Source organism: Pagrus major, chromosome 21 (assembly GCF_040436345.1).
Source record: "Pagrus major chromosome 21, Pma_NU_1.0".
In the NCBI taxonomy this organism is placed as follows: Eukaryota; Metazoa; Chordata; class Actinopteri; order Spariformes; family Sparidae; genus Pagrus; species Pagrus major.
In genome coordinates, this window is record NC_133235.1 from 18570918 (window position 1) to 18598227 (window position 27310).

Genomic DNA, 27310 nt, shown 5'->3' on the forward strand with positions numbered 1-27310 from the left:
CATTTAATTTAACACAAGTTAGTGACTTAAAGACTTGGTGTTTTCGGTTTAAGTTACCATGTCGAGCTTTTAAATATGTCTGTGTCTGTGTGAACAATTCAGAAACTCTACCCCCATATTGTCTTTTTAATTATTAACAACCTCATCTGCTGCTGCAGTGAAATATGAAATTGATACAACCAAAGGCGGTCCGTGCCCCCGCTGCCAAAGCGCGGACCAGACAGCAAATATCCCCGAGAAGCAAAACAATCCTTGGAAAGAGAAGCAGGAGGGCAGATAAAGTAATGATGCTGTTAGTTTCTGTCTGTAAGAAACACCAAACTGAGATCTGCCGTTGCACTTGCACTTTAACTTTGTGGCTTTGTGAGGATGACAGAGAGCTGAAGTCATGTTGCTCACACCGAAGAGCTCTGATCAGTGTTTATCCTTGTGAGTGTCCAATGAGCAACATGCATGACCGGGTGCGACCCATCAGGAGCTCCACAGGCACCACGGTTGACGATATATTAATGGTTCTGCATGTGCATTGCAGCCATATGTTTCCTCTACAAAAGTCCATTTAGCAATGTGTTTTAATCCATTGTATTACATGGGAACTCATCAAGGAGCACACACAATCACAAATGAATCCACGTCTGTCACTAGTCTTCCTCTCCGTCCATCTCACTCAGACACTAAGACCTCCTGGCTTAATCTGGCCTAAGCTGGTGAGACGCAGTAAAGCACAGAGGAATCAGGATTGCATCCAGTGGGAACATTGTCCTAATCCCCTTCTGCCCTCTCCTTTGTAAACACTCTTCTCTCCGTCAGGGTCACTGATGCTTTTTTTTCCCCCTTCTCTACCTCTGTCACAATGTGCTGCAGAAGAGACGCCGGGAAAACATAGAGGAAAGGAGCAAGGAGTGTGTGGATTTCTTATGATCTCAGAGAGACTTGAGCCTCACGTGGCGAGTGAGGCCTCATGGCAGGAGCATGCCATGTGTTAGAGCGGTGAGGCAGTGGGAGATCAGGCCCACGTCTGCTCTGCGGGGGATCAGACGCGCAAGGGCCCTGATGTGGCGGCCGATACGGGGACTGGCCCGGGCGTGCCGGAACCGGGCGGGGTACCCGGTGAACTACAATGACCCGATCCAGGAGGAGCAGGAGATGGTGTGCCTTGAGGTATGGGCGTTGTTGTAGTTTTATTTTCTCCAATAAGCACTACTGTTTTGATAATAGTTAGTTATCATAAACAAAACCACTGATGATAACTTTAATAATGGATCAGATGCAGTCAGAAGTCACCGACCAGTCTGATAAAACCACAGCCTCACTGGAGTTTCACGAAGTTCAGCAGGCTATGTCGCTTGTTTGTTGTTGCCCTGACAACAGGTCATAAATAACGAAATAACAGACTAATAAAGAGGCTAATTTAAACCTCAGAGAAGCCATATATCTTTCAGATGATATTTGTTTCAATTATTAATCGCATGCAGTAAATTCAACATCCCTCACTCTGTTGTTTGTTGTTGTTGTTGCAACTTGGCTGCTTCTGTCTGAGTGACAGCAGCTCTTTTTTGCTTTCTTGCCAAACCTCTATTTCGGGGAGCACTTCCTGTCTGAAGGAGGCTTAAGAAGATTAAAAGAAGAAGATGGTGCATCTTGAAATAGTGTGATACTACTGTAGTTATTAGAAATCTAAACAAAGTTACGCAGTCAGTAGTTCAAAATACATCCTAACTCTATATGGAGAAACAACTAAGTGAGATGTGAGTACGTTCAGTCAGTCCTAAAAATAGTGTGAACATGTGATTTGGCTTTGAGTTTGGCAGCAGAATCAGTCTTAGTAAGTGGATAAATAAAGATTTCCGATATTTCTCCGTAGTAAGGGGAACTATGTTACTATTCAGAGAGGGGAAGGGATTGTGAGGGAGCCATGAGGACACAGGAGCTGCTCCCGGAGCTGAGTGGGAGGACAGAGGAGTCAGGTCAGGTCATTAACATATACATCACACAAATGTGTTGCTTGGCGGAGAGCAGAACTGGTGCCTGATGAATTACAGTCATAATATTTTACTTAAATAAAGATAAACAAAAGTGATCTCCACATTAACAGAGTACTCCACTGATTTATCACTACAGTACCATAACATTGTGGACTCAAGTCATTTGGTCCAAGTATCAAGCGAGTAACAAGTCATTTTGATTAGACCAAAAGTCAGTTCACCCCTCAAGATTCTGCAGTAAGCTATCCGGTATTAATAAAGAGGAAAGACAAGGTATTAACACCTGTCTAATAATGATATTGGTCAGTTTATCTTTTATGTTATTGATATTAAGTGAAATACATGTTATCAAACAAACACAAACTTTATAAAAGCTCATTTATTCTTGATTTCTTCTCAATCCAAAAAAAAAAAAGTCACTTCTAAACAGTGAAATACTGACAGCCGGACTGAACAACAATAAACTAAACTGAAAACATAAAATGAACACAGACAAGTCATTTGAGTCATCATGTCTCAAGTCAAGTCATGAGTCCACGTTGAGTCTCAAGTCGTTTTTTTTTCTGTCAAGTCAAGGCACAAGTCCTCAAAACAGTGACTCCACTCCACATCGCTGACTCATTATGGACAGATTAGATGTCAAATAAAGGATCGAAGTCAATGCTTTATTCTTCCAAATCTGATGCCTACATTACCCACAATGCATCTTGCCCACACAAGCAAGATTCCGGTGTGTTATATCTGTGTTATGCTATAGTGGAGATGAGTTGATGACTTCACACCCAGACTTTTTTCATTTAAAACTTGTAGTTCTCAGCAAAAAATGAGACTGAATCAACTGACATCACTTGAGGCAATTCATCAGAAAGACTATACAACTTGTTTTCTTGTATTCAGTTGTCCTCTCTAACACCTGTAAACATAATTTGCAGTGTTAAATAGTTGCAGTTTGTTTATGTTTATGTACTTGTTTATGTAAACCTTAAGATCAGACAGAAGTTCTTCTTTTTTTTCTTTTTTACTGAATAAGTTCAAACAATTTGAGGTTCAAACTCACAAAGACATTTTCCACAACATACATTTTGACTTGTCGACACAGAAAAAAATCACAAGTGTAATTAATCACACTAACGACGGTCAGGTTACAGGACCAGACACCAACCCCCTGGTCGTCATTAATGTCGTGAAGTTGACCTGTGCTTTTCCTGCTATGATATCGCAAAATATCTTTTATGAAAACAATGTATTGGACTGCCGCACATTTAGAGGATAAAGGATCAAAACCTGTGTGGTAGAAACCAAGAAACTGACATGTTCTGATACAGACCATGCCTACTGACCCTAATTTTGAAGTCCTTGTCAGTAGAACAACGAGACTTTGGGTCCACTCGGTGTCTATTGATGGTCTCAAGAGCTCCTGCACATTTTAACAAGAGAACTGTATTGTCAGTGTGTACAGGTAATTTGAATTATACACAGAGATCTGATATGAAACAATCATATTCTGACCAGTCCAGTTTCTTGTGTCCCTGAAGCAGTTTTGTGGGGGCACTTTCTCATAGTTAAATAAAGCAGACGGTATTGGGGATGGTTGAAATGTAATATCAGCCAGACTCAACTTATTTGCTCAGATTGGAGCAAACAAAGCACTCACAGCAAAACAGAGACACTTTGAAATAGCTTTTCTCCCTCTAGTCAACAGGATGCTGAGCTCCTGATATCTGATTTCTGTATCCCCTCAGCCTCGTCTAGCACTCTGTCAATCCTTTGCAGTGTTCTGCACATTCACGTATTTGCACTCAAGCATGTACAAACATCTATTGTTTTCATCATGTAGTCAGTTGGGGACGCTGGGGACATGTTCCCCGCCACTATCTTAAATGACCATTTTCATCTTTGTCACTTTTTAAAAGCATAACTTGTTAAAAATGCTCTGAAAAACAGCTTGCATCAAGTCAAGGTAACGAACAATAGACCTGGCATGCCCCGGTGCTTTCTGCAGTACGTCTAATATTGGCATTGTTCGATAAACATGGCCTTGAAGCTGTGGTGCAAATGGATGGCTGATACTTGTTTGGTCGACATTATTGTGTGTATTTTCCTAAAGTCAACACTCCAGAAGCCCAGATGCCCTTTTGATGCATTATTTCTTATCTAGTCTAACCTCACACTATTCCCCACGTTACATTGCCTAAAACTGCATATGTTGAAAACCATTTAAAAATGAATTATACTGTGTAAAAAACCTTCTTAAATCATTTCCGTTTGTTTCCATTCTTGCTCTGTCATAGTGGGTGGTGGTAATGCACCTTAATCCACCAACACTGGATGTCACCCGTCATGAAACGGATAAAAGAAGAAGACGCAGTGACGAGCTGTCGCATGTCATGTCAAATCAGGAGATGATGGACGATTGCGAGACACTCGGGTAGATTGTGCTGTATTATGGTTGTGTTTTACAGTTGTACAAATTGGACATATCTAAATTGTTATATGCTACATATATTACATATATTCATATCCTTTTATATGTTATATTCTCTTGCTTTTTAACGTCATTCCAATATTATTCTTTATTGTACTATAAATATACTATATACTATACCCTTTTTAGCTCAGTCTCATGACTGTGACACCCTACTTTTGAATCCTGAATCAGGGCCACAGATCAGTGCTGGTATTTCAACTTCTGCAAATCCATTATGTATTTGTCCGAAGATGTTGGCTGTTGTTTATTCCCCGGTTGCAAATTGATTTCCCGCTGATGAGACAATAAAGAAACAGATGTAACATCAAATCCTGAATAATGATGACACTCAAGAAAAGGGTCAGATAGAAATCACAGCGAGATCACTACAAATGTCTTTCCTCCTGCAAGACTTTAAATGATAATATAATCCTTTACTGGTCCCCCAGAGAGGAGATTTGGGTGTTACAGCACCACAAGGATAGAACACGTAATTAAACATGTATGAATTAAAAATAGAATAAAACAGAAGCTGTACACGAGAAATTAGACAGACAATGCAAAATTACAGGCAGTATTGGTACAGATGCATTCAAGAGTTTCACTTAAACTAATAGTGCAATGTTGTCTCAAGCAAAAATGACATAGTGGAGTGCTTAGAGGCAATTGAGCCCAATGGAGTTATGTTTACCGTTAACGAACAGGTAATTTCAACAGTTTGCACGGAGAGCTATAGCCTAGATGTGATGTTAAAGGAAAAAAAATAAAAAAGGACAGACGACTGTGTAATTTGGTACAGGGATTAAGACACTGATTGGGTTTTACTAAATGGAGCCTGACATTTACAGTAGAAAGAGCAACTTGATCAACACACCTGGAGAAAACAGAGAGAAATTCATTAGAGCAACGATAATGTCAGCAGGAAATCAACTGTGGAAAAATAAAATGATCTGCGTCTGTCTTCAACTGACGACTCATCTTCACCTTCAGACGCCAGGCATCATCTCTTGAGGTCTTAAGTCGGACACTCGCTTCCTCTCTAGCTTCTATCTGCAGTGATTGAATCTAATAACATGAAGCTTCACAATGCTTTGAATCCTCTTGATCACATATTGCAAAGACTTCATTCATCCCGTCACCCAGCTCTGGTGTCGCGCTCCCCGGGGTGACCTTGTGTGTTCGGACTGACCTCCTCCACTTGGCGTTGTGCCCTCGGGGTAAAAAAAAAAGTCTGCATGCTCGTCGAATCACAAGAGCGTAAGGTAGCGCTCGCTGCTTTGCGTGTGCATGTATCAATCTCACATGGCTATTTGTGGGCCTGTGTTGCATAACATGAACACAGGGGAAGGTGTTAAATGAAGTGTTGTGGAGAAGAGTCACATGTTCATATCTCTGGAGGGGATGAAGGATGTGTGGATGCTCAGGGCACGCCCCAGATCAGCACAGTCAGTCAGTCAGTCAAGTAATTAATCTGGACAGGAATGGAATCTGTTTGTTTTTTGTTTTTGTTTTTTGGCAGGAGATATCAGAACAGATGAATGCCTGATCCATGAGTGGTTCAATGGGCAGTATCATGGAACAAGTCTGTGCGTTGTCCACTTAGTTTTCTATTACAGGCGCTCACATTTTGCAGCACTTCGTATTACAATACTGGACTGGAGTACTTGTTTATCTCCATCGCATCAAAGGGCATTATTACTAACAATTTGACGCAGATGGGCAAAAGCACAAATGTGTAAATTAAGTAGATAATGACATGTAATAATGTACATTGTGGTAGACTTTTGAAGAATAGGCAGAGTGCCATCTGGTGTTTGTACAAAGCAAGACATGACGTGCACCTAAAAGCAAAGAATTATTAAATGGGCATAGATTGAATTGAAGATATGTGTGAAAATGTGCATCACATTATCTTTGGGCATCATTTACATTGGCACAGATTTATACAAACAAAAGCATGTAAACTGTATGTGTGTCAGTATGTGTTGTCCTGCAAACATAGCCGGGCCTTTCACACCATCCATATGAACACTGATGCTCCATAAGTCTTCACTTGCATGTGGACAGCATCATGTTAGTGCTGTAGTCGGAGCTACCTTCAGATGGCAGTGTTGTCGTCTGCATCGTGACTGGTTGCAGGCCTGCACTGTAGATTACAAGGCACACGGGAGCCTGGCAATCATCTGTAAAAGAGATGAAGTCGAACTAAAACTGGCGACCTATGACTTGATTTAACAGGGACAATACAGATTGTTACATAGGGAGAAGCAACGCGACAGATGTAATGTCGATTGAAGGGGCTCTGTGGAGCTTCTTGTGTTACCAGAGTGAAGAGAGGGACTCGAGGAAAATCCAACCTTAGTCTTTCACAAAGAAATCCACAGCCCAGCAGCATTAAACAACTTCAACTAATCGTCCACAGGCTTGTACAAGCAACCGAGAGAGACGGGGGAGGTCTCATTTTTCACGTCACGCTACAATGTCCTCACATGTGGCCAATAAAAAAGTGATAAATACATGTTAGATCTACAAATTGTTACATAGTCCTTTAACTACTAACTAAACACCAGTCCCTGAGTAGTCTTTTAAATGCATGGTTAAAACGACTAAACAAATGAAAAGATGCAAGAATCAGGACAGAAACAACAGAACAGATTTTTTAGTAGAAGACTGTTAATGTGTAGATATGTGCGACTGTGTGTAGTATGTGAGCGTTAAAACTTGTTCAGTGGTGAAGAAATAGAAAACAGTTTGGTGCTTTTATTTTCATCACTTCCATTTTTTGCATCTATTTTTGGTCACTCCCACCTTTAAAGCCATTTTAAAGGATAAGTTCACCAAGAAATGAAAATTCAGTCATTATCTACTGCTGTGAAACTCCGGAAAAGTTTTGTGGACTACAAAACTTCACCTGACTTCCGCATGAGGGCGAGGACGTAATGACTGATTTTTCTTCTTTGGGAGAACTTATCCATTAAATTATAAACGGCAATTTTGTGTGGTGAATGATGAATGTAAGGCGAGGAAACTGATGAAACGTGGCTGTTTTCGTCACATCATGACTGTTTTAATCAAATCGGCTTTAAAGGGGCACTATGCAGTTTTGGAGAAGAAATTCAAACTCAGAATTTTAACATTTACAATATTAATGAGACAATAATACAATCTCAGAAATGTTTATTTATTTTCATAACCGAATAAACAAGCTGTTCTCAGAGGAAAATAAGGTCCCCAGTACACTGTTTGAAGCTAGAAAGGTGGCAGGGTCCGCCACATATAAGGCAAAACAGTATGAAATTGTGTTATTTTCACTTCTTATACTTGCGGATAAATCAGTCTGGAATGTAAAAACACAAAACTAAACTGAAACAACATCGGCTGTCAAATTCATGTTGCCCTTCAGTGAATTGAAACTCGGCTCTATCAGCTGCTGCCTGTTTCAGCACCACAGACAGCGACTTCAGGCAGACACTCACTGAAGCAGGAGCCAAAGAAACTGTGACTTTTTTATTTACTTTCTGTATATGATTAAACATGTTTAAGTTTTTAAAATAGCTGTAATGCGAGTGTAAGAGCTCGAGTGAGGTTTAAATGTGCTTTTCCACCTTGTGTGTTTGTTCTTAAGCTTAAAGGTGCATTATGTAGTTTTGGGAAAGAAGAGAAAGATCTTCATTGACTGATTTTTTGAATGACTTTGCAAACTAAATAAACAAACTCTCTTTGTTTCCATGACCTTAAAGAACAACACAATTGCATACTGCTTTACTGTGTTTACATGTGGCGGACCCTGCCACCTTTCCAGCTTCAAACAGCGCTCAGGGGACCTTATTTTGCTTGTTATGGGGAAAAAAATACATCTCTGAGTTTGTATTATTGCCTCGTTAAGATTACAGCCTAAATATTCAAATTCTGAGATTAGATTGAATTCCCTCTCCAAAAACTACCCGGTGCCCCTTTATTTCGCCGCTCCTCTCCCTTTCTCTAATATAAACTGACATCACGCAGCTTGTTCAGTCCGGTTCTCACACACCAGGCAGGGTAAAGGACCCGCACTGTAAACCTGTGCCATAGCCTACTGTCGTGGTTTACTCTCCTCACTGGGCTACTACGAGTTGGAGAAGCAGACGCATGCGTACTGACTTGGAGCAGCCGGTCGGGGAAAAAAAGCCTTATGTGCCATCGGATGTAATCAAGGCAAAGAATTACCTCTTCTCGCTGTGCATACATGGTGAAATTGTAAGTACTGGTGGCGAACAGACGTATCATTGCACGGACATTTTGGTGAGCGGAGCGTGTTGAGGCCGTTTCCCGGCGTTTTAAATGGCATGTCACTGTCTTGCTGTACAGCGGGCTTTTAAAACAGATCGAGGCAGTGTCTTTTCGGTGCTTGTCCAGGGCGATGAAGCTCTCCGCTTCTTCATGGTGGCACTTTCCATTGATGTGATGTGTGTGCGAGTTGCTAATGCCATTGTTTTTTGAGTTGTTTTTTTTTTTTTTTTTTTTTTTTTCTGCTGCTGCTAAATCGTTCAGGGGGCCATTAAATCCCGGCGGCGCTCGCGTTCGTGCGACAGTGAGATTGAGGAGGAATGGTGGTTTTTTATTTGGTGTTATCATGATTTATCCTTTTGAATGGATACGACCACCCCCAACCCCCCATTTTCATCGTTCGTGGCTGTTGAGTCAAGCCACAGCGTAACTGCGATTGTGTCAGCTCTGAAGCACCCGACGCGTAAAATATGCCATTTGGCAAGACGCACGAAAATGTGCAGCTGAAGCCTGGAAGCTCGCGGATCTCCATTTTAGAAATGGCCAAATGCTTTTGTATTCACTGAAAGGCTGTGATAGAGCGATGCTGCGGTTATAGATTTGCAAGCTGCGCCTTCACCCCCCCCCCCCCCCTCCTCCTCCTCCTCCCCCTCCTCCTCCTCCCATGTACCAAATCTCCTGACATTTTTTTTTTTTTTTTTTTTTTAAAGCATCGCTTTCTTGTGTCAGGTAGTAGCCGGATGATGCCGTGCGGTGGGAGCGACAGCTCTGTTACATAAATGATCTGACAGGATTTGGCAGTGTCTGACCCGGTGATGACACATTTGTTAAAATCAGACAAGAAGTCATCCTGTGAGCGCGTCTATAGGCCCGAGAACCTCAATGGGGAATGTGTTGAAGACGCCAGAGAGCTTTAATCACGTTTAATCTCACATGGACGTGATAAATGGAGCCTGGAGGTGAATGACACATTGACACTTGAGGAGTAAAAAAATCCCCCAAAATAGGACAAATATTTACTCTGTTTTCATGTGTGTTTAATTTAATGCTTCACTTGGGCCCAGCGAGCGTTGCAAATCCTTTAATGCACTGCTTTTACACTCAGGCATTCACAAATGGGATATTTCAAAAAATGTTGGATTATGGACATTGAGCCCATGTTCGACAAGCCATCCCTTTTTACACATGCAGTCAGAGTGTCTACGGGAGCACGCAGCCTGTTTGAGATTAGAGGAGCTGAAATGTGCTTGGCGGGTGCATATTTGGCAGCAGGGAAAAAAAAAAAAAAGAAAATCAGCAAATTATTCTTCCATACTTTTTTTTTTTTGTGCGATGCATAGAGCGAGCAGCATTCCTTTACGGTGTGACCTCTGGACATGCCAGCACATGCAGCAGCCAGAGAGCAGCACACATATAACAAATACATAGGTGTCAACTGGTGAGTGGTAAATTAAATCAATTTAGTCTTTGGTGCACTGACAGTACAACCAGTACTGTCCTTATCACAGGTTGAGGAGATTTTCTCAGTTAAATACCATTCCTGTCGTCTGAACACTAAACTCAGTGCCTCTCCTCTGTCTATAGCCCATGGGATCAGAGCGGATGGAGATGCGAAAGAGGCAGATGTCGGTGCAGCAGGAGTCGGCAGCGGGGGGAACTGCACCGGCCCAGCAGGGCCAGCCGGGCCAGGCCAACCCACGGGGCTCAAATGCGTGTTGCTTCTGCTGGTGCTGCTGCTGTAGCTGTTCCTGGTAGGTCTTCTCTACTTGATCGTTGTGCCCCAGCATGGCCGACATTATCAGAGACAGGACAGCACAGCCTGAGCTACTGTATCTCAGCAGCTGGGATTGCTTGTTCCAGCTTGGGTCTTATGTTTCTGACATTTCTGCATGTGATCCGTGGACTCCTAGTCCTGCAGCAGCTGTGTTACAATGCTACGCAAGCCTGAACGTCAGCTCTTGAAATATCTGCAGAGCCAAAATTTGAGACATTTGTCTCTGGTTACCAGTAACTCTCATTATACTTCGACACAGTACAGAGAGCACATTCACAAAACAGATACAGACATAGCTAAACAAAGATGACTAAACCTAAACCTAAACCAGAGACGCCCAAAACTTAATGGTAGGCAACAGACCAAAAGCAAAAACCTGTTGTATTTTTCTCTAGAAACATCTGGTGTTTACCACAGGCCCCACACCGAACAAATATGTCCTATCTGATATCGCCAGGTTGGTGTTGTTCAAAGACCATCATTGCAACTGACCAATCAAGCTGTTGTGATGTCATAGATTTGCAACTCTTCATGGTACGATTCCTGAAACATCATCATTAATGTTGCTCAAGGAAAGTTTGCAGGTCAAGTAATCAGTGTCTTCATGGGTTGAGTACAGGAGTTCATGTCCCAGTTGAAGCGTATTATCACACTGTTCAGTTAGGACTGGGCGATATGGACTTCAAATAGCATCATGATACTTTCAGGCTACATCATGCTAACGATATATATCTTGATATTTTGAAAATGCTAGAACTGGGAGGCAAAATCAAATATCACAATATGTTTGACCAAATACCTCGATATCGATACTGACCACTGGTACTTCCACAAAATACAACTGGTTATGGTATTGGTATAATGTTGGTTGATTTTAGGAAAACATGGTTTGTGTTAAAATAAACCCTTCACAATGTTTAACACATATTTGAAAGATAACTTCTCCTATGTGCGTATTTTGCCACTCTTTTTCCCCGAGTTGCAAAGCTGTGACATCACAAAAACGTGATTGGTCGGTTGCAGTGACGGTCTAGGAACAACACCAACAGGGCGAAATCAGATTGTGCAAACAAACACACGATATCTTAAACATGTAGTCACTATATTCATCCAAGAGCTGGACAGAAGTATTTCACCATTAAACCATGGTGCCATAAAACATATACGCAGTACGTACATAAAGACAACAACGCCTGAAAACATATAAAGTGAGCATTTTAATTATTCGATAATCTGCAGATTACTTTTGCAATCGACCAACTAATCATTTGTGTTAAAAATATCCGTCACAATTTCCCAGAAACAAGGTGACGTCTACTCGTAAAGTTTAAAAATGCCAGCAAAATATTTACATGTGAGGGTCTGGGAACAGTGACATTTTGGTATGTTTGCTTTAAAAATGAATGGGGAACAATCGATTATCAACATATTTGCAGATTTTTCAATCAATATGTTTTATGTGCATATGGTGAGAGGTCTTGTACAGTCTGCTTAGACTTGTGTGTAAAACTGGAAATATATTTTGTGTACGCTATTGTTATACATCACAGTAAATGATTATAAGACATTAAGAAATAACTGCTTCAGAAAAATGATGTGCGGTTCATAATCAGCGTCCCCGTCGCCTGCCACGTCTCTGTGTCACTTTTAGGAACGAAGACCGGGATGAGAGGAACCGAAAGACTTCTTATGACGTCAAGGAAGGGACCGCAGACTGTGAAGACTGGTCAGCTGATTTCACTGCACAAAAAATGCTTAATCTAAACTGAACATATTTGTGTAAAATGAATGTTGAAATGCCTCACCCCCTTGTTGCCCTCGCTCTCTGCAGTCCTAAGCCCACGCTGGAGGAGGTGCGCTCATGGGGGCAGTCGTTTGACAAGCTGATGTGCTGCCCAGCGGGGAGGAACTCCTTCCGACAGTTTCTTCGCACCGAGTTCAGCGAGGAGAACATGCTCTTCTGGTTAGCCTGTGATGAGTTCAGGCAAGAGACCAATAAGAGTGCGATCGAGGAGAAGGCTCGGGTCATCTACGAGGACTACATCTCCATTCTCTCGCCTAAAGAGGTCTGACAGCTCCCGATTTCACCTTATTACGGAAAATGCTTTGATTTGGAGGTTCATGATATCAGATTCATCTCATTGTCTCGAACATAAAAGGAACAGTTTGACATTTTTATGAAAATGCGCTTGTTAGCTTTCTTATAAATGAATTACAGCTAACATAAACTAACATAAACTACAACTGGTTAGCCTAGCTTAGCATGAAGACTGAAAACGGGGGGAAACAGTTAGCCTGGCTCCCGCCGAAGAGTCAGCCATTCCAGCGCTTACTAACACAGCGTATCTGGTTTGTTATTGAGACTACAAGAAGATTCTTGTCCCAGCCGTGAAATAATCAGAACATAACCCCCGTAAAATAGCAAACTGTAGTTTGTGAACAGATGAATCAACTGAGATGTAACGTGTTAATAAGCAAGCTTTAAAAGTGCTGGTAGGTTGGATTGTATTATCTTCAGACCAGAGCCAGGCTAGCTGTTTTCCCCTGTTTTCAGTCTTTGTGCTAAGCTAAGCTAAGCTAACGCCTCGTTTCCCCACAGTTTTGTGTCTGTAATTAAAGACGTACTGTGATAAAATTAGAAAAGTCAGCCAGTGTTAGCATTGGTGTCCACTGCTGGAGACAGCTCTTGGCGAGGAATATGCTAATGCTGCGTTAGCTGACGGTTTAAAGAAAAATAGACCTATGGAAGGAAACTGTCCTTTTCCAAAAAGGGCGGACAGGTGGCCAATTCTCACATACAGCATCTTTAACTGCACAGATCAATTTGTCATTGAGCTTTCAATAACAAAAAAAAAGTCAACTTATTTCTCAAAATGTCAAACTATTCCTTTAAAGAAACCGTTTGATTGAGAAGGTGCGCTAGCTCTTCCTAATGTTTCCCTGTTCTTGACTCCCAGGTGAGCCTTGACTCCCGTGTGCGTGAGACGATCAACAGGAGCATACAGGAGCCCACCTTGCACACGTTCGACGATGCCCAGCTGCAGATCTACACACTAATGCAAAGAGACTCGTATCCCCGCTACATGAACTCCCCAGCCTACAAAAACCTGCTCAACACTCTGTCAGAGCAGTCCCCTGAATCTTAGGGTGGTGATGACCTGTGATCTTTTAACTGTCTTTATCCCCCCCTCCCCCAGCCCCTTACCCCTCATCCTTACCCCCTTTTTTAAAGTTTTTTTTTCCGTATGTTCAGTGTAGGATTACATGAACCGGGCCTCGAGCCTGGCCCCTCCCAGGGATCTCAGCGCTATTGTGATCTGCACCTGACCGAAGACACTCAGGTCTCAAAATCTCCCGAGGGCTCGACATCACAAGTACTGCTACAGATTAACATAGCAAAACACTCCAAAGGAATATGAATACATTTTGTTTTCTGTTTTCTTTCTTTTGATAGAAATAATCTATTTTATTTGTGTTCAGAGTTTTTTATGGTCTGTTGTTTTTTTGTATGGTTGTTTGGGGGGAAAATGATTCCTACTGTAGACTATATATATTTATGAGTTTGTAAATAGTAAAAATGGAATTGTGGGTATTTTATGTAGAAACGCCTGGTTCTATTTACTGCGTATGAAAATCAAAGCTCAAGTCAAAGGCTACGTGTTAGCTCTACTTGCAGGCAGCTTTGTGGGGTACTGTATGATTTTACCTTGGTTTCACCCTGTTTTTGTTACCTAACCTCACACTTTCGTACCTGTGACAGTGACTTGGCAACTCCAGTTCACATAGAAACTGTGCGTGATTGAAACTGCTGTAAGTGTGATTATCAGTGAAGTAACAGAAAGCGACGAGAGCTCTTGCCAGGGTGTGCAACTTGTTTCCTTAAGAAACTCAAATCAATGATGGAAGGGTATTTTAACTTTCTTTACTTAATCTTAACCACAGATGACTGCCTATTTTAGACCGTCTATTTTTAAATCAAGTGTTATTAATGCACACTTCATAGGTTTAGTATAGTTTAATCAGTGTGACACGAGTATCTAAGTAATTCTATTTACCAGATAAAGTATTTTTTTTATTGTTATCTATTGCCAATACAGAAAAAAAGGCTTACGGTGGAGTAACCTATACTGTTAAATCTGGGTAACACTTTACTTTATGGGTCTGTAATTTCCTAATAATTTCCAGAAAGAGCTGTTAACTTGGGGGAAAAATAAGAATTTCCTTCAGAGAACTGCTCCACATAAACCCAAGTAAATATTAATTTATTATTCATGTACAATTTTGGGACATCGAGTAGGTGTGAAGATTTATTCCTCTCTCATACATGTCCCCTAAATGTGAAGCTACACCGCAAGGACAGTTAGCTTAGCACAACGACCACAAAACAGAGGGAAACAGCTAGCCTGGCTCCGTCCATAGCTAACAAAGACTGTCTGTTAGCACCTCTAAAGCTTGATAATTAAACACGTGATATCTTGTATGTTTAATTTGTACAAAAAAGTGTAAAACAGAACACCAGCGGAGACTTTAGCGAGTAGCTGCTCCCGGCTAAGAGACAGTCGGCCATATTACCACCCCTTAAAACAGCTATTTTTACACTTGTACAGTCTAAAAAACCTGATATATATAATATATATATATATATATAATAATGTGTTGATACATTTAAGAGGTGCTGTTAAGAGGATTGTTTCCACGGACAGAGCCAGGCTAGCTGTTTGCTATCCTATTCTCAGTGTTGAGATCAGCTAAGCTAAGCCAGACCTAAAGTATTGATTTTCATATCTAAAAAAGCAAGTAAGCATATTTAATTCTCTATTATATGAACTTGTTTGTAATTATTTGGAATTTATTAATTGCAAGTGATTCTATTTTACCCATAATCAGTGCTAAAATACATTTTAGTTAATTTCTTTTTCAGGAAATTAAATAAAGCGTCACCTAAATTTGTGAGATTGACAGCAGGTGGCGTCATTTGCGTATCATCCCGCAAGATTTTGACTTTAAAAATCAGTTTCAAAGGCCCACCTGCAAAACGAAACTGACTTCTGTGAAATTGACACGGGGGGTCAGGCCGGGTTAGCAGCAACACCAAAGCCACCACGTAAACTGTGTTCATATGCTTACCGAGAGCATTTACCGATGACTAACAAATTGGAGTTGCCAAGTGTTAAATACTTTTACGTATTCTGATAGTTTTAGTTGAATTACTTTGTTGCCTCACTAACATGTCACTCAAAGACAAGATCCTCACATGGGGAAGTGCCTTGACATTCAATTTTATGACATCTTTCTCATGGGCAGAAGTTGTTTTCAGACTCTTGCCACAGGGGTGTTTACTGGAGCACGAGACCAGTTTATTGGAAATTGTCCCTCTCTTTGGCCAAATTATTGCATGTGTTTTGTCTTGATTCCTTAGTTGTGACTACATTGGCCCATTTTGGTAGCGCTACCAAACAGTATGGCGGAGGGTGATGACGACAACACGTGTCTTTATGTGCTGAGGACAAACAAAGATCAATAGATAGGGCTGGTTGATCTGAACTTCTTGCCAACCTGTGTGCTTCACGGTGGCACTTCTACTTGTCTTAGAGTCAACTTTAACTTACTATGTGCAATTTGAGCTGATGGATACACCGCGCAGATCAACCTCAAAACACAATCTAAGCCAATGGTTTGGAGTGATGCCTATAAATGTTGTTTCTTCTTCTGTTTACTATATGAAATGTGTTATTTTGCGCTGAGTTTACTGAAGAATACATTTTTAAAAAACAAATAATGTGAATGTTTACAGTATATGGTTTAGGTTTTTTTTTTTTCTGCTACTCTCCAAGAAAATAATGACTTGTGGGCATTTTGATTGAGATAAAATAAAGCACAACAATTTTATCGACTCTGGAATGATTTGATCACAAAAGCACGACACGACCATCAAATACTGAAACTTTCCAGGATAAAAAACAACAAAACAACAAATCTAAATATTGCTTTGACAGGATTCGGACTGAATTCACCTTAAATAACGGCTTTATGTGTTTATGTATTAGCAAATGAATTAGATATATTATTGTATAAAGGTAAATATGTGCAAAATGATTCTCCACCTCCTAAAGGATGATGTTTGTCTACATGTTTAGTTGCTTTTACCTTCAATCAAACTGATTAGGCGAGTCTACTTGAAGAAAATCACCGGTTTAAATTACATTTGGCCACGAGGCCTTACTCAAGATGAGACTTTCATAAATCTATCTTTCACTTATCTATTGATGTGTAACAGTGAAGGATCTTTCAATAAGTCACAAAATAAATGAAATCATGGTCAAAATAATTCTCAAGGAAACCATGGTACCCACCATAAATGATCAAGCAGTATATATAAAGTGTTAACCTTCTGTTAGCATTTCTTTTCATTTCATGAACATTAAAACAGTTTGGTAGGAAACATATCTGAACACAAAACATCCTTTTAACAAACGTCTCATAGTGGTGCTTTTTGATTAAACTGCATTCTGCACACTTGATAGTCACTTAAAGCTGGGATGTTAGGTCATGTCACACATAGCACTAACAACAGATCATGCATGGTACAACAGGAAGCAGTTTTTGGTCTTTGAAACACACAAAAACATGTTACATTTAATGAGCTGTACTGGATCCAGCTATTTGTGGCAGACAGGTCAAACAAATGCACAACCGTACGGATGGATCATTTTCTTCACCCATGTTTTTGTTGTACTCAGTCACAACAGAAGGTCTAGGCTCAGTAAAATGACGCTTCTCTTTCGATGACCATCTCATGCAGCTGTCCTGGGGCACTATCCCATGGACACTGGAGGCCATCAGAACTGCCTTATTGTCCTGCCACTTTGTCACTGCAACCTCTGATGGTTTCTCTTCCTCCTGTACCTCTTCCTAACTTTTGTAGCTTGGTGTCATCTGTCATCTTTGACTTGCACAGTGCAGGGATTGTGTTTTTCATAATGGTCCCTGTTCGCAGGAGACCAGGACAGTCTCTTGTTCCTCTTGCAAGAGACTGTGCCATCCGAGCGACTGCATTCCCTCCGATTCCCAGCTTCTGGTCAATGTATCCTGGCCCTTGTGGACTTCAAAATCCAGCACCAGACCAGATCAACTCGACAGCCTAGCTTACACATTGCTTCTTATCCATAATAAAGGATGGTGGATGTCATCATTTTGACTCCTCACAAACTGATGTGTCCTCATCTGAGCTTTCACTTTCCCGCTCTACTGTCTGGTCCTCCTCCACCTCATCTCCTGACAGCTCAAAGTCTGACTCCCCTTCCACTATTGAGTGCTCTACCCCTGGAGCCACAGCCGCCTGCTGTTAAAACGATTGTACATTTCTAAAATCTTATGAAATTGAAGTTAAGACTCCTACATTGAAGAAACTATTTGATTATTAGCAATAGAAACATCATATCTGCAAAAAAAAATGATCACGCCATAAAACGTGACAAGCTGGGATGGCAGCCATTTTGAAGAGAAAGCATTTGTCCCTGATAGCCAGAAAGCCCAGGATGTCCTCTAGTCTAGAGTCTAGAGTCTAGACAACAGTCTGACTCAAATAGATTGCATGAATGGTGCTTGAGTTAGAGGTCTCAGACTCATGTCCCACACAGAGGACAAAAATGAATTCCCGGGTCTTAGGAGGTTAAGAGAAGAAAAAATATTAAAAGAAAAAAGGTTTGAATTTAGTATTATTTCTGATGAAGGAAAGCAAATATTAAAAAAAAAACATGAGGGTTAAAGTGAATTAGTGTCTCGGTAAGCACAGGTTGCATATGAGTGTTATGCAGGTCAAACAGAGAGCGACCTTCCCTTTTCACCTTGTTTCATTTTAATAGTATTTAGAGATTTGGAGAAGTAAAACTATTCAGTCATTCACAAAAAGGAAAAATAAAGAAAACAAATATGTTTGTAATAAATAGGCTTGTTTTGGTTTGTTTTATTTCTCTTATTCCCAACACTCAGCTCAAGGACCACTGCATATCAGGATGATGTTTGCAGAAAGTATTATGAGCTTTTCCCAAAAGAGGCTGAACACATAGCTCCAGGATACAGAAGTCCCCACCACTAATGGTTTAGTTCCTTATTCTTTTACTCTCCAAGAAAATAATGACGCATGATATAAAATCACAACATGAAGCACTAAAACTTTCCTTATTTTTCTACCAAATATTGTCCTGATGGGATTTTTTCTCACGGGACTTTAACCTTGAAGGGTTCTACATGTATTAGCAGATAAATTAAGGAGGGCGTTTGGCCAAAATATGAGGGGCTTTCTCCATCAAACTGATCAGGTGAGTCTAGTTGAAGAAAAGCACCAATTCGTGTTGCTCATGAGAAGCTGACGAACAGAGCAGTGAGGCATAAACAGACAGTAGAACTAATGACACATATTCAGGACACAGCTATCGAATTAGTCGTTATTAGATGACGTTGTAGCCATGCAGCCTTCCTCAGAATCAACTATTAACTGGCTTGTGTGACTGGTCTGGGTTTAGTGTGTGTGTGTGAGTGAGGCAGCATGACTGCTCGTCAACAAACGAGTGTTTGCACCTGGCAATTAAAAAAAAGAAAAACCTCCAGAAAAGGGAAACAATTGTGTGTCTCCTCTGGTTCAGCCAATGAGATCATCCTGTCCGTGCTCAGATTAATATGCATACACTAGCATTCACTTTGATGTGATGAATATTGCACCAAAAACAAATGTATACTCCTCCTCCTCCTCCACACACACACAGTTTGTCCTCTCAGATCCTTAATTGCATTAATATAATGCTCAAGATTCATATAACCAGGAGAGACTGAAGACAACTGAAAAGCACTTCTTTTTAATCAAATGGATTACACTTTATTGGGAAATTAAATAAAACAATGCAATGTTGTGAGGGGAAAGCAAAACAACATTGTCCCAAGTGTTAAAACTACATATAAAAAAATGCAGATAAAAGAGAATGAGACGAGACTGATCGCATATATCTGACAGTGAGAAACAACTAATAACAATAGTAAAAGATCTCGGGAGAAGGGTGTCGAGGGACTGACAATGAGCTCAATCTATGAACAGGATACTTTATTCAAACGGTAACCGCAGTGGCATCTTCTTATGGCATGTTGTGCTCCATGTACCACAGAATGCAAAGCTCCAATCGGTTGCAGAGAGACAGAACCTGGTCCAGGAATTTTGCTACTTGTCTGAGTGTCGTGGAAATGCCTGCAGACTCAGCAGAACTAGAACACAAAAAGAACACAAATCAGTACCCGAATCAACAAAGACTGACGATTACTTTTTTAATTAAAAATGTCTAAATAAATAATGTCACTGCATATGGGATTGGATTATTTTTGCCACTCTTTGATTGCTTGAAAGGCACTTACTATACTTTCACAAATGTCACCAAGTGTATCAAATCAAACAGCGTTGTTAATTTATGGTGAAGATGTAACACAAAACATACTTTTTATCCTTGATAGATGCTTCTATAAATATTGTTTAAAACATCTAAATTTAATCCAATGAAAACAAGTACGATTTTTTTCAGCACTGACGCTGGAGTATGGACGGTAAACAATTTATTTAGAATGTAACAACAATAACTTGTTTCACTGTTGAACAGAAAAACAAAAAGAAGAGTCACTAGATGGCAGAAGGGGACTGTGACAGACTATCCTGTGTTTTGTTAGAGTTGCCCTGAGCTGTAGTTCGCACCTACATTACATCTGACAAATTGTTACAGACCTGGGATTTCTATCTACGACAGTGGTGTTGCACTCAGAAACTGTGGGGGACCAGATCGTAAAAAAAATGGCCAATTTCTACATAATGTTGCTTTAAACAAACGGATAAGAAAAATCAGTTTCCTTCAGCTCAAGTTTATATCTTTAGATGTTCTGTCCAACCAACAGAGCAAAAGATATTCAAATGTACAATTTTAGAAAGCAGCAAATCTTGATTAGTGACACCCAAATCAGGAATGTTTTGGTATTTTCTTGAACAATGAATGGTTTTGTTGCAGATACATTTTTTGTAGATTAATAATTGATGAACAGACTCATCATTCCTGCTTTAATTTGTACACAACAGGATGCAGGTTTCGCCTTAGAAGATAGCACCAATGAGTTGAGCACATGTGGGCCTGATAAACAAAAAACGGTGTGAAGGTAAACAGTCTGCAGGGAGAGTGGAAGAGGACCAAATTGGCCTTATTTCTTTTGGACCTAAAACAGTCAACAAAGCCCACGTTGGCCAGCGTACCTTCCATCTATTCCCGCATTCATTGCAGAAGACGAACGTGGTCATTGGCTCATCAGCACTGCGTGTTTGAACCTGAGAATGACAAAAACAAGCACAAACGATGTATCAGTGTCCAGCAGGGCACCTCAAAGCAGACTTTAAATCAGGGGAAACTCAACAAGGTAGTTCATGAGCATACAGTCGTATCAATCCAACAGTACACAGTGTTATTTTAACCAAAACAAGTGAATGGAGTGTAGGGACTTATACCAACTTTTCTAGCAGATAAACAGCAGTGTGATGTCTATGTTGAGATGACGGAGACACACAAGTGTTTCATATTTTCAAGCATTTTTCTAGCAAATCAAGGTACCTAAACCAAAAATGTTCCACCTCTTGAAGCCTTAATCATCACATCGAATCTGTTACTATAAATACAATTGCTAAAAATTTGGTTTGCAGAATTACTTTATACCCACAGCAATCAATGCATATTGTCATTGACGTCATTTATCAGCTGTTCATATCAACTCTGATCGTATGAGTTGATCATTGATTATTTAATGCTTGCTAATTTTGACGCTAGGAAACAACAAACAATGACGATGTGATCGTTTCATTTCAAATATGAAAAACATCTTGTTTACGTCGCTGATTGTGTTGATCAAACGCCAGATTACGTTTAAAAATCAAGCCATTTTAAAACATCCCGCTGCCACTGCCACGGTTAAAATAAAGTGTCGATCTGAGTCCGTACCTGTGTGTAGGTGCAGCACTTCCCCTTGCACTTGCCACAGGTGAAGAGATCAGTCTGAGTGCCTCCGGTGGTTGCCATCTGGTGGTCCCTGACAGCCTCTTTGGTCAAATTCTTCCTCATTTCCTTCAGCTCATCGCTGGCCATTTCCTATGGAAAAAGAATGACACCCATCTTTAAGTAAACTTAATCAGTAACAAGCGATAAACACCATGTAAAGAAAAACAACCCAACAGCATTGAAATGACTTTACTACTGACTGTGTGCCAATACCAGGTTCTATATGTTGAACCATCTACAGCCAACGCACCTCTGCAGTCATCTTAGCCATCCGCTCAGGGGTTACACTCCCACACAGCACAGTCCTCCTTAAATTAGGGTTCTTCATATCCTTCAGATTCGAGATTCGGCTCCGCACGCGGTTCTTGTATTTCATGTCTGTGTTCTTAAACTCTTGGAAGACACGTGACGGCAGGTCAAGGAATTCAACTTTGGCCACGTACTGTTTTATACTTCGTTGCTGGAAGTTGGGCGTGAAACTACACTGATAATAACTGAAGCCTATTAGATGTGTGAGTGTTGAAACATTTAATCAATTAAGACAATCAGGCATTTTAAGGATTTTTGGGGTTTTTCTACATTTAATACTTCAGGGATTTAGACAATTGGTCATAAAACAAGCAATTTAAAGACAAGAGATGTTACCTTGGACAGGGGAAGTTGTGATTGACATTTCACCAGCTTTTAACATATTAAAGACGATGAAATTAATTAATTTAAAAAATAATAATAACTAAATTCAGATTAGAAGAATACAAAATAAAGACAATCTTCACTACACACGGCTACTATCTGCTTATTTGTATCACTGGCATATGAAACAAATGTTTTAATTTAAAAGAAAAAGGTAATTTCCAAACACAGTTACATCAATAATCTAATGACATCCTGGAAGTTACACAAACACCTTCTTCAAACACAATTTCCGCTCAACGTAAAGGATATATTCCTCGATCTGTGCTCCGAGTTCATTGCAATCAGCACCGATAGCGATATAATCCTCTGGGGGAGAAAAACAGAAGAAAGTCAGAGAGTCAACAGAAATTTGTGAAAAAACTTATAAATAAAGCACCTTAACCAATCACAGTAACAGATATCCTATGTTGTAAAAGTGTTCATGTTGTTATAACGACGTGATTACCTCCAGTCTGCAGAGCGTTGGCTATCAGCTCTCTGCACTTGAGCCTGATGGAGTCAGAGGTGGTGGGGGCACGAGGAAAGGTGTTGATTAACGCGTTGGATGAAACTTCGGTGGGCTCGCTCTTGCTGCTGGAGTTACTGCTGGAGCTGCTGTGGGAGCAATGAGAGAACTTGACTCGGCTACTGGAGCAAGAGAAAAATATGTAAAAGTAGAGAAAATAAATTTGTGTTGACCGTCAGCGGTGCTTAACGTAACAAAAATATTATTGTCTTCCTTGGTACCTTTCTTCTTTTGCCTCTGGGCTTCCCTGTGATGGAGAAACGACAGGTGTCGTTTGTTCTTTCCTCTTTTCTTCTGAAGGTTTGTCTCCACCACCAGGCTCATCTGGGGTACAAGAGATGAAAAATAAAGCAAGTAAGAACACAACATAACAGAAGGCCAACGCTGAAATTTGTGAAGTCAACACTTTCATATGCTTCACAGCTGAATAGCTCTGCATTAAGATAAAAAAAAAATCATGGTTTACAGTAGTGTTTTTGCAGAATTTCTTTATAATACCTCTGTGGATACGGTGTCACATGAGCTTTTATAAATAGCAGACAGCAAAGACAGACAGGACACATGGGGAGAGGGAGGTGAAAGACATGCAGCAATAGGCACTGGTAGGAATCACGTAAACATTGTGATGATACGGTATGCATTTTAACCTCTCGGTTATTAAAAGTGTGGGACTATTTTAACAGAAAACTTGGGGTTGGAACTGGAAGCCTTTTTGCACTTCCACAAAAACAGCGATTCAGTGGTAAAATATCACTTCCCTAGAAGCAATGTGACTTTAATAGCTCGAAAATATGCTGTCATATAGGGAGTAATTTCACAATAAGCCTACTGTCTGTTCAGTCAGTCAAAAAATGACACAATAAGGTTAAAATAACAACATTTCTGGTGAGAAACGCATGTGAATGGGCAATATTTGAAAGGATTCTCGGCCATAACATAACAGAAAACGTGAACACATCTCACAACGGTAATTCCAGCGGCATCACAATATCTCAAGGCCTTTTTTTAAATTAAAATCCTCTCTAGCTGACGCTTGCTGTCAGTGTGAATGTCTTCACTGAACCTGTTAGCTGCGGTTCATTTTTCTGTAGTGTTGAACACCTCACTTACTAACAGCGTGGGTTGAAATAGACGTCAGTGATTTAAGAAACTCCAACAGGACATTTTTGACAGCTGGTGTAAACAGAGCGTGATGTGTTACAACAAGCAAAGGATCAGAATTGTCTCGCACTTCATCAAGCGGTTTCCAATAAGTTTCAAACGAGTAACGCTGCGATTGACTCCGGCACAATCATGCGCAACATCTTGGGACAGCCCCCGAAAGCTAACTTAAGACAAAACAAACTAGAACACGTTCGAAAGGAAATAATTACCCAAAAGCTTCTTCCACGATTTGATCAGGGACTTGGCAAGGGAAGTAACCTCCTCGTCTGTGCTCTGCTTGCGAATGGCGTTAACGGACATCCCAATTCTGGTAGACTGTGGAGAGACATAGCGTCAGTGTGCTTTGGGGCTTGAGCACTGCCTGTGTCGGTGATGAGTCTCAGGAAGAAATGAGCAAAGATACCTGTAGCAGCTCAAGAGTCATGGGAATGCTGCGCAGCTCCTTCAACAGGTCCAAAGCTCCAGCCTGCAAAGGTAAAGGGAAGGGACGGAGGAGTGTTAGATGCATTTGAACCTATCTCACACTGAACCTCCACCTCTTGGTTGTATACTGATCACTTTGCTCCATCACAACTGCATCAGCGTGGTCAGATTTCACACAAATATTCATTATTCAGGAATTTTGACATTTAGTGTTCGATTCCGGGAGGTTAAACTTATATTTCTTAACTTAACTGGGCAAAATTGACTACTTTTTACTGCACTTTACTGCATTTTTTAGTTATTATACTTGGTACACAAGATCCAGATAGACCTTAGCATGTTGAGCTGAAACAGGTAGTTAATTACTTGACTACTCATTTGACAGAAAATGAAACTGTTGTGATTATTGTTGTATGGGTTAAGAGTGGGGAAAAAAGTCACAAATATTGGCATGTACTAGACTCTCAAAAGTGACGATTTGCTGCTCTTGTTTTGCTGCCTTAAATTATATTAAATGATATTTTTGTATTATCTTTTATAAGTAGTTTAAGACTGCTGGTCGGACACATAACACAATATTTAAATATATATATAACTTTGTGTTTTAATAAAATTGTGAAAGACATTTGTCACATTTTAAACACCCGATGATTACTAAAAACTGATTGCCACATCAGTAAATAACGAATCTAATAGTTTGTTGTTGTACAGTTACAGTAGCTTGGCGGCTAGCTGTTAAGCGCACTGACGTTAGCTAATTAGCCGCTTGCAAATTCCCAAAACAATACTACAAAAAACTGAATGATAACAGAGCAATTTTATTTCAGACATGCATATCTAGCTACCTTATTCAGGTTAACTTTAAGTGCCCACATCCAACATGTTATCGCCTTTTAAAGGCACAATGCTAGCAAGAGCCAGTGTGCTGCTATGTGGCTAACGGCTAGCAATCCATAGAACCGCCGTTGACATAAACAGAGTTGCAAGCTAGCTGTTTGCGGCTACTCAGTCAGTCACAACAACAAGTAGCGCGTATTAGCCCTGGAGCTAATTCTTCTGGGTGACGGAAAAGTTACAGGTTGGGAAAAATCTCTGGTGAAATGACACATTGTGTTGACAGTGTATGAACAGGCTAGAGCTACTCAATAAGCTACACAGTCCACTAGCACCAGTGTTAGCTAAACATCCACAACAGTCTGATCGGCTAAGCAGCGGTCAGGTAGGCATTCATTCTTCTCACACATCTCACCCCGTTTTTCTTCTGCGCCATTTTATCCATCTTCTTCGCAATTCTGATAATATCCTCTTCCTCCTTTTTGCCCATGTTGACTGATGTGGTGGAGTCCAAAAATCAGGACAAAATGGGAAAGAAAATCCGCGACAAAGACCACGCCACTAAAGTAAGAGCAGCGGCGGCGTCTACGGACCGGGACCGCACTGAACCTCCGCTGTGTAGCAGACCCGACTAGCTGATGCACGATGAGCTCAGGGGGAGTTAATCGAGACTGAACACGAGAGTCCCGTGAGAGCTGTGAGAGAAGTGAGTGTTCATCACCCAGTGCATTAATCAGACACGATGACACATTTTTATAAATACCGTGAAACACGTCTGTTTCTTTCCCTAGTTCTGTGCAAACATCTGTCCTCCTGTAACCAAAACAAAGCCTCCATTTTGTCAATATCGCTACCTGTCGTTAGATGGCGCCAAAGTGCGACTTACATCTTCACCTGGATCAACAATGGACTCCTGGAGGAAACCTCTCAGGTTCACAAATAAGTGTTTTGGTTTAGTATTAGTATTTTATGGTATTATATATCATTTTTTGGGGGGTGGGACTGTTAAATACATTAACTTGGGTGTCTTACACAATTTTCTGATTATACATGAGCTGCTTAATCTAGAAAATTATCACCCAATTAATCAATAATGAAAATAATATGCTAATCATTCGCTGCACTTCACGAGGGACCATAACTAACATTCACTAAACAAGAAGAAAAAGCAAAATCATTGTATTTTTGTTCAGATGGTGATCTGATCTTTGCTCCCTAACCGATGTCTCCCAGCGGTCCAAAGGTCCTGTGGTAGCTGCGTAAACACAAACTCTCTGGCTAGCTGCACGGCTAACTGAGCTAACAGTAGCTACAGTCATAAACAGAATACAGTTAGCAGCAGTTAGCTACTCTGGTGATATGCTCCCTCTATTTATTTGGAATAAATTCAACAGTTGGCCAATCTTACATATTGTACCTTTTAAGGGGTAAAAAATAGTATTAATTTATTATTTATTGTAATTAACAGCCTCAGAGCTTCTGACCTTTGGTGAGACTTGTGGACTTTGATGAAGGCAGATCCAACTTGTGACCTTTGAGTAACTGGAACTAGGCCTCGATGATGGCCCACTGTTCATCCTATACTGCATTTATGTGCCACCGACTGACTCGCTAATTTGGATCTTACTAATCCAAACAGATCAGCATGTGACATACCACCCACTGACTGAAGGTTAGGCAATCACTGCAAATGATTTGAGCAAAAAAATGTAACATGCTGCTGATGGCAGTACAAATATGATCCTGTGTACATTAAAAAGGGCAAAAATGTGAAATACTGTGCCAAAATCCGTATTATTTTTCATCAATTAACAAGATGTATTGGTAACAAATAAAAAAAAGTATTAATTAAGCTTGTATTTCATGCTTGTCCGCACTTTGAACAGATGATGCGATAAACATTTCCTCATATTTCTCTCCACAGGTCCTTCCTGTGTAGGTCAAATGGTCTCCATCTACCAGGACGCTGCATGTGCGTGTGGGAGGTATTAGCAGCTTTTATTCAGTCAGAGGCAGCTGGTAATTGGCATGCTGTCTGCAAACAGCACTACAGTGACACAGCTCTCACCCCATTGATGCAATTATATCATTAGCCATTGAACAAAATTTAAGTCTACAAACCTG

General features: G+C 40.5%; 2 protein-coding genes across 5 annotated transcripts; one reads left to right on the plus strand and one right to left on the minus strand.

Annotated features, from left to right (window-relative positions):
• Positions 1–10305: 10305 nt before the first annotated feature.
• On the plus strand, positions 10306–13638 carry rgs20 (regulator of G protein signaling 20). Of its 2 annotated transcripts, XM_073491110.1 has the most exons (5): positions 10306–10469; positions 11070–11081; positions 12144–12218; positions 12324–12558; positions 13450–13638. In XM_073491110.1, exons 1-5 carry the CDS (start codon positions 10306–10308, stop codon positions 13636–13638), a joined length of 675 nt encoding a protein of 224 aa, XP_073347211.1. The 2 variants fall into 2 exon arrangements, with proteins under 2 accessions (XP_073347211.1, XP_073347209.1); XM_073491108.1 differs by lacking the exon at positions 11070–11081.
• A 5703-nt stretch (positions 13639–19341) lies between these two features.
• Positions 19342–25916, minus strand: tcea1 (transcription elongation factor A (SII), 1). Of its 3 annotated transcripts, none has more exons than XM_073491105.1 (10): positions 25602–25916; positions 24333–24395; positions 24139–24244; positions 22987–23089; positions 22706–22887; positions 22510–22566; positions 21815–21969; positions 21508–21654; positions 20772–20843; positions 19342–19747 (listed from the first exon to the last, which is right to left on the minus strand). In XM_073491105.1, exons 1-10 carry the CDS (start codon positions 25674–25676, stop codon positions 19739–19741), a joined length of 969 nt encoding a protein of 322 aa, XP_073347206.1. In that variant the 5' UTR covers positions 25677–25916; the 3' UTR covers positions 19342–19738. The 3 variants fall into 3 exon arrangements, with proteins under 3 accessions (XP_073347206.1, XP_073347208.1, XP_073347207.1); XM_073491107.1 differs by having other exon boundaries at positions 22706–22851; positions 25602–25913; XM_073491106.1 differs by having other exon boundaries at positions 22706–22854; positions 25602–25905.
• Positions 25917–27310: the final 1394 nt, after the last annotated feature.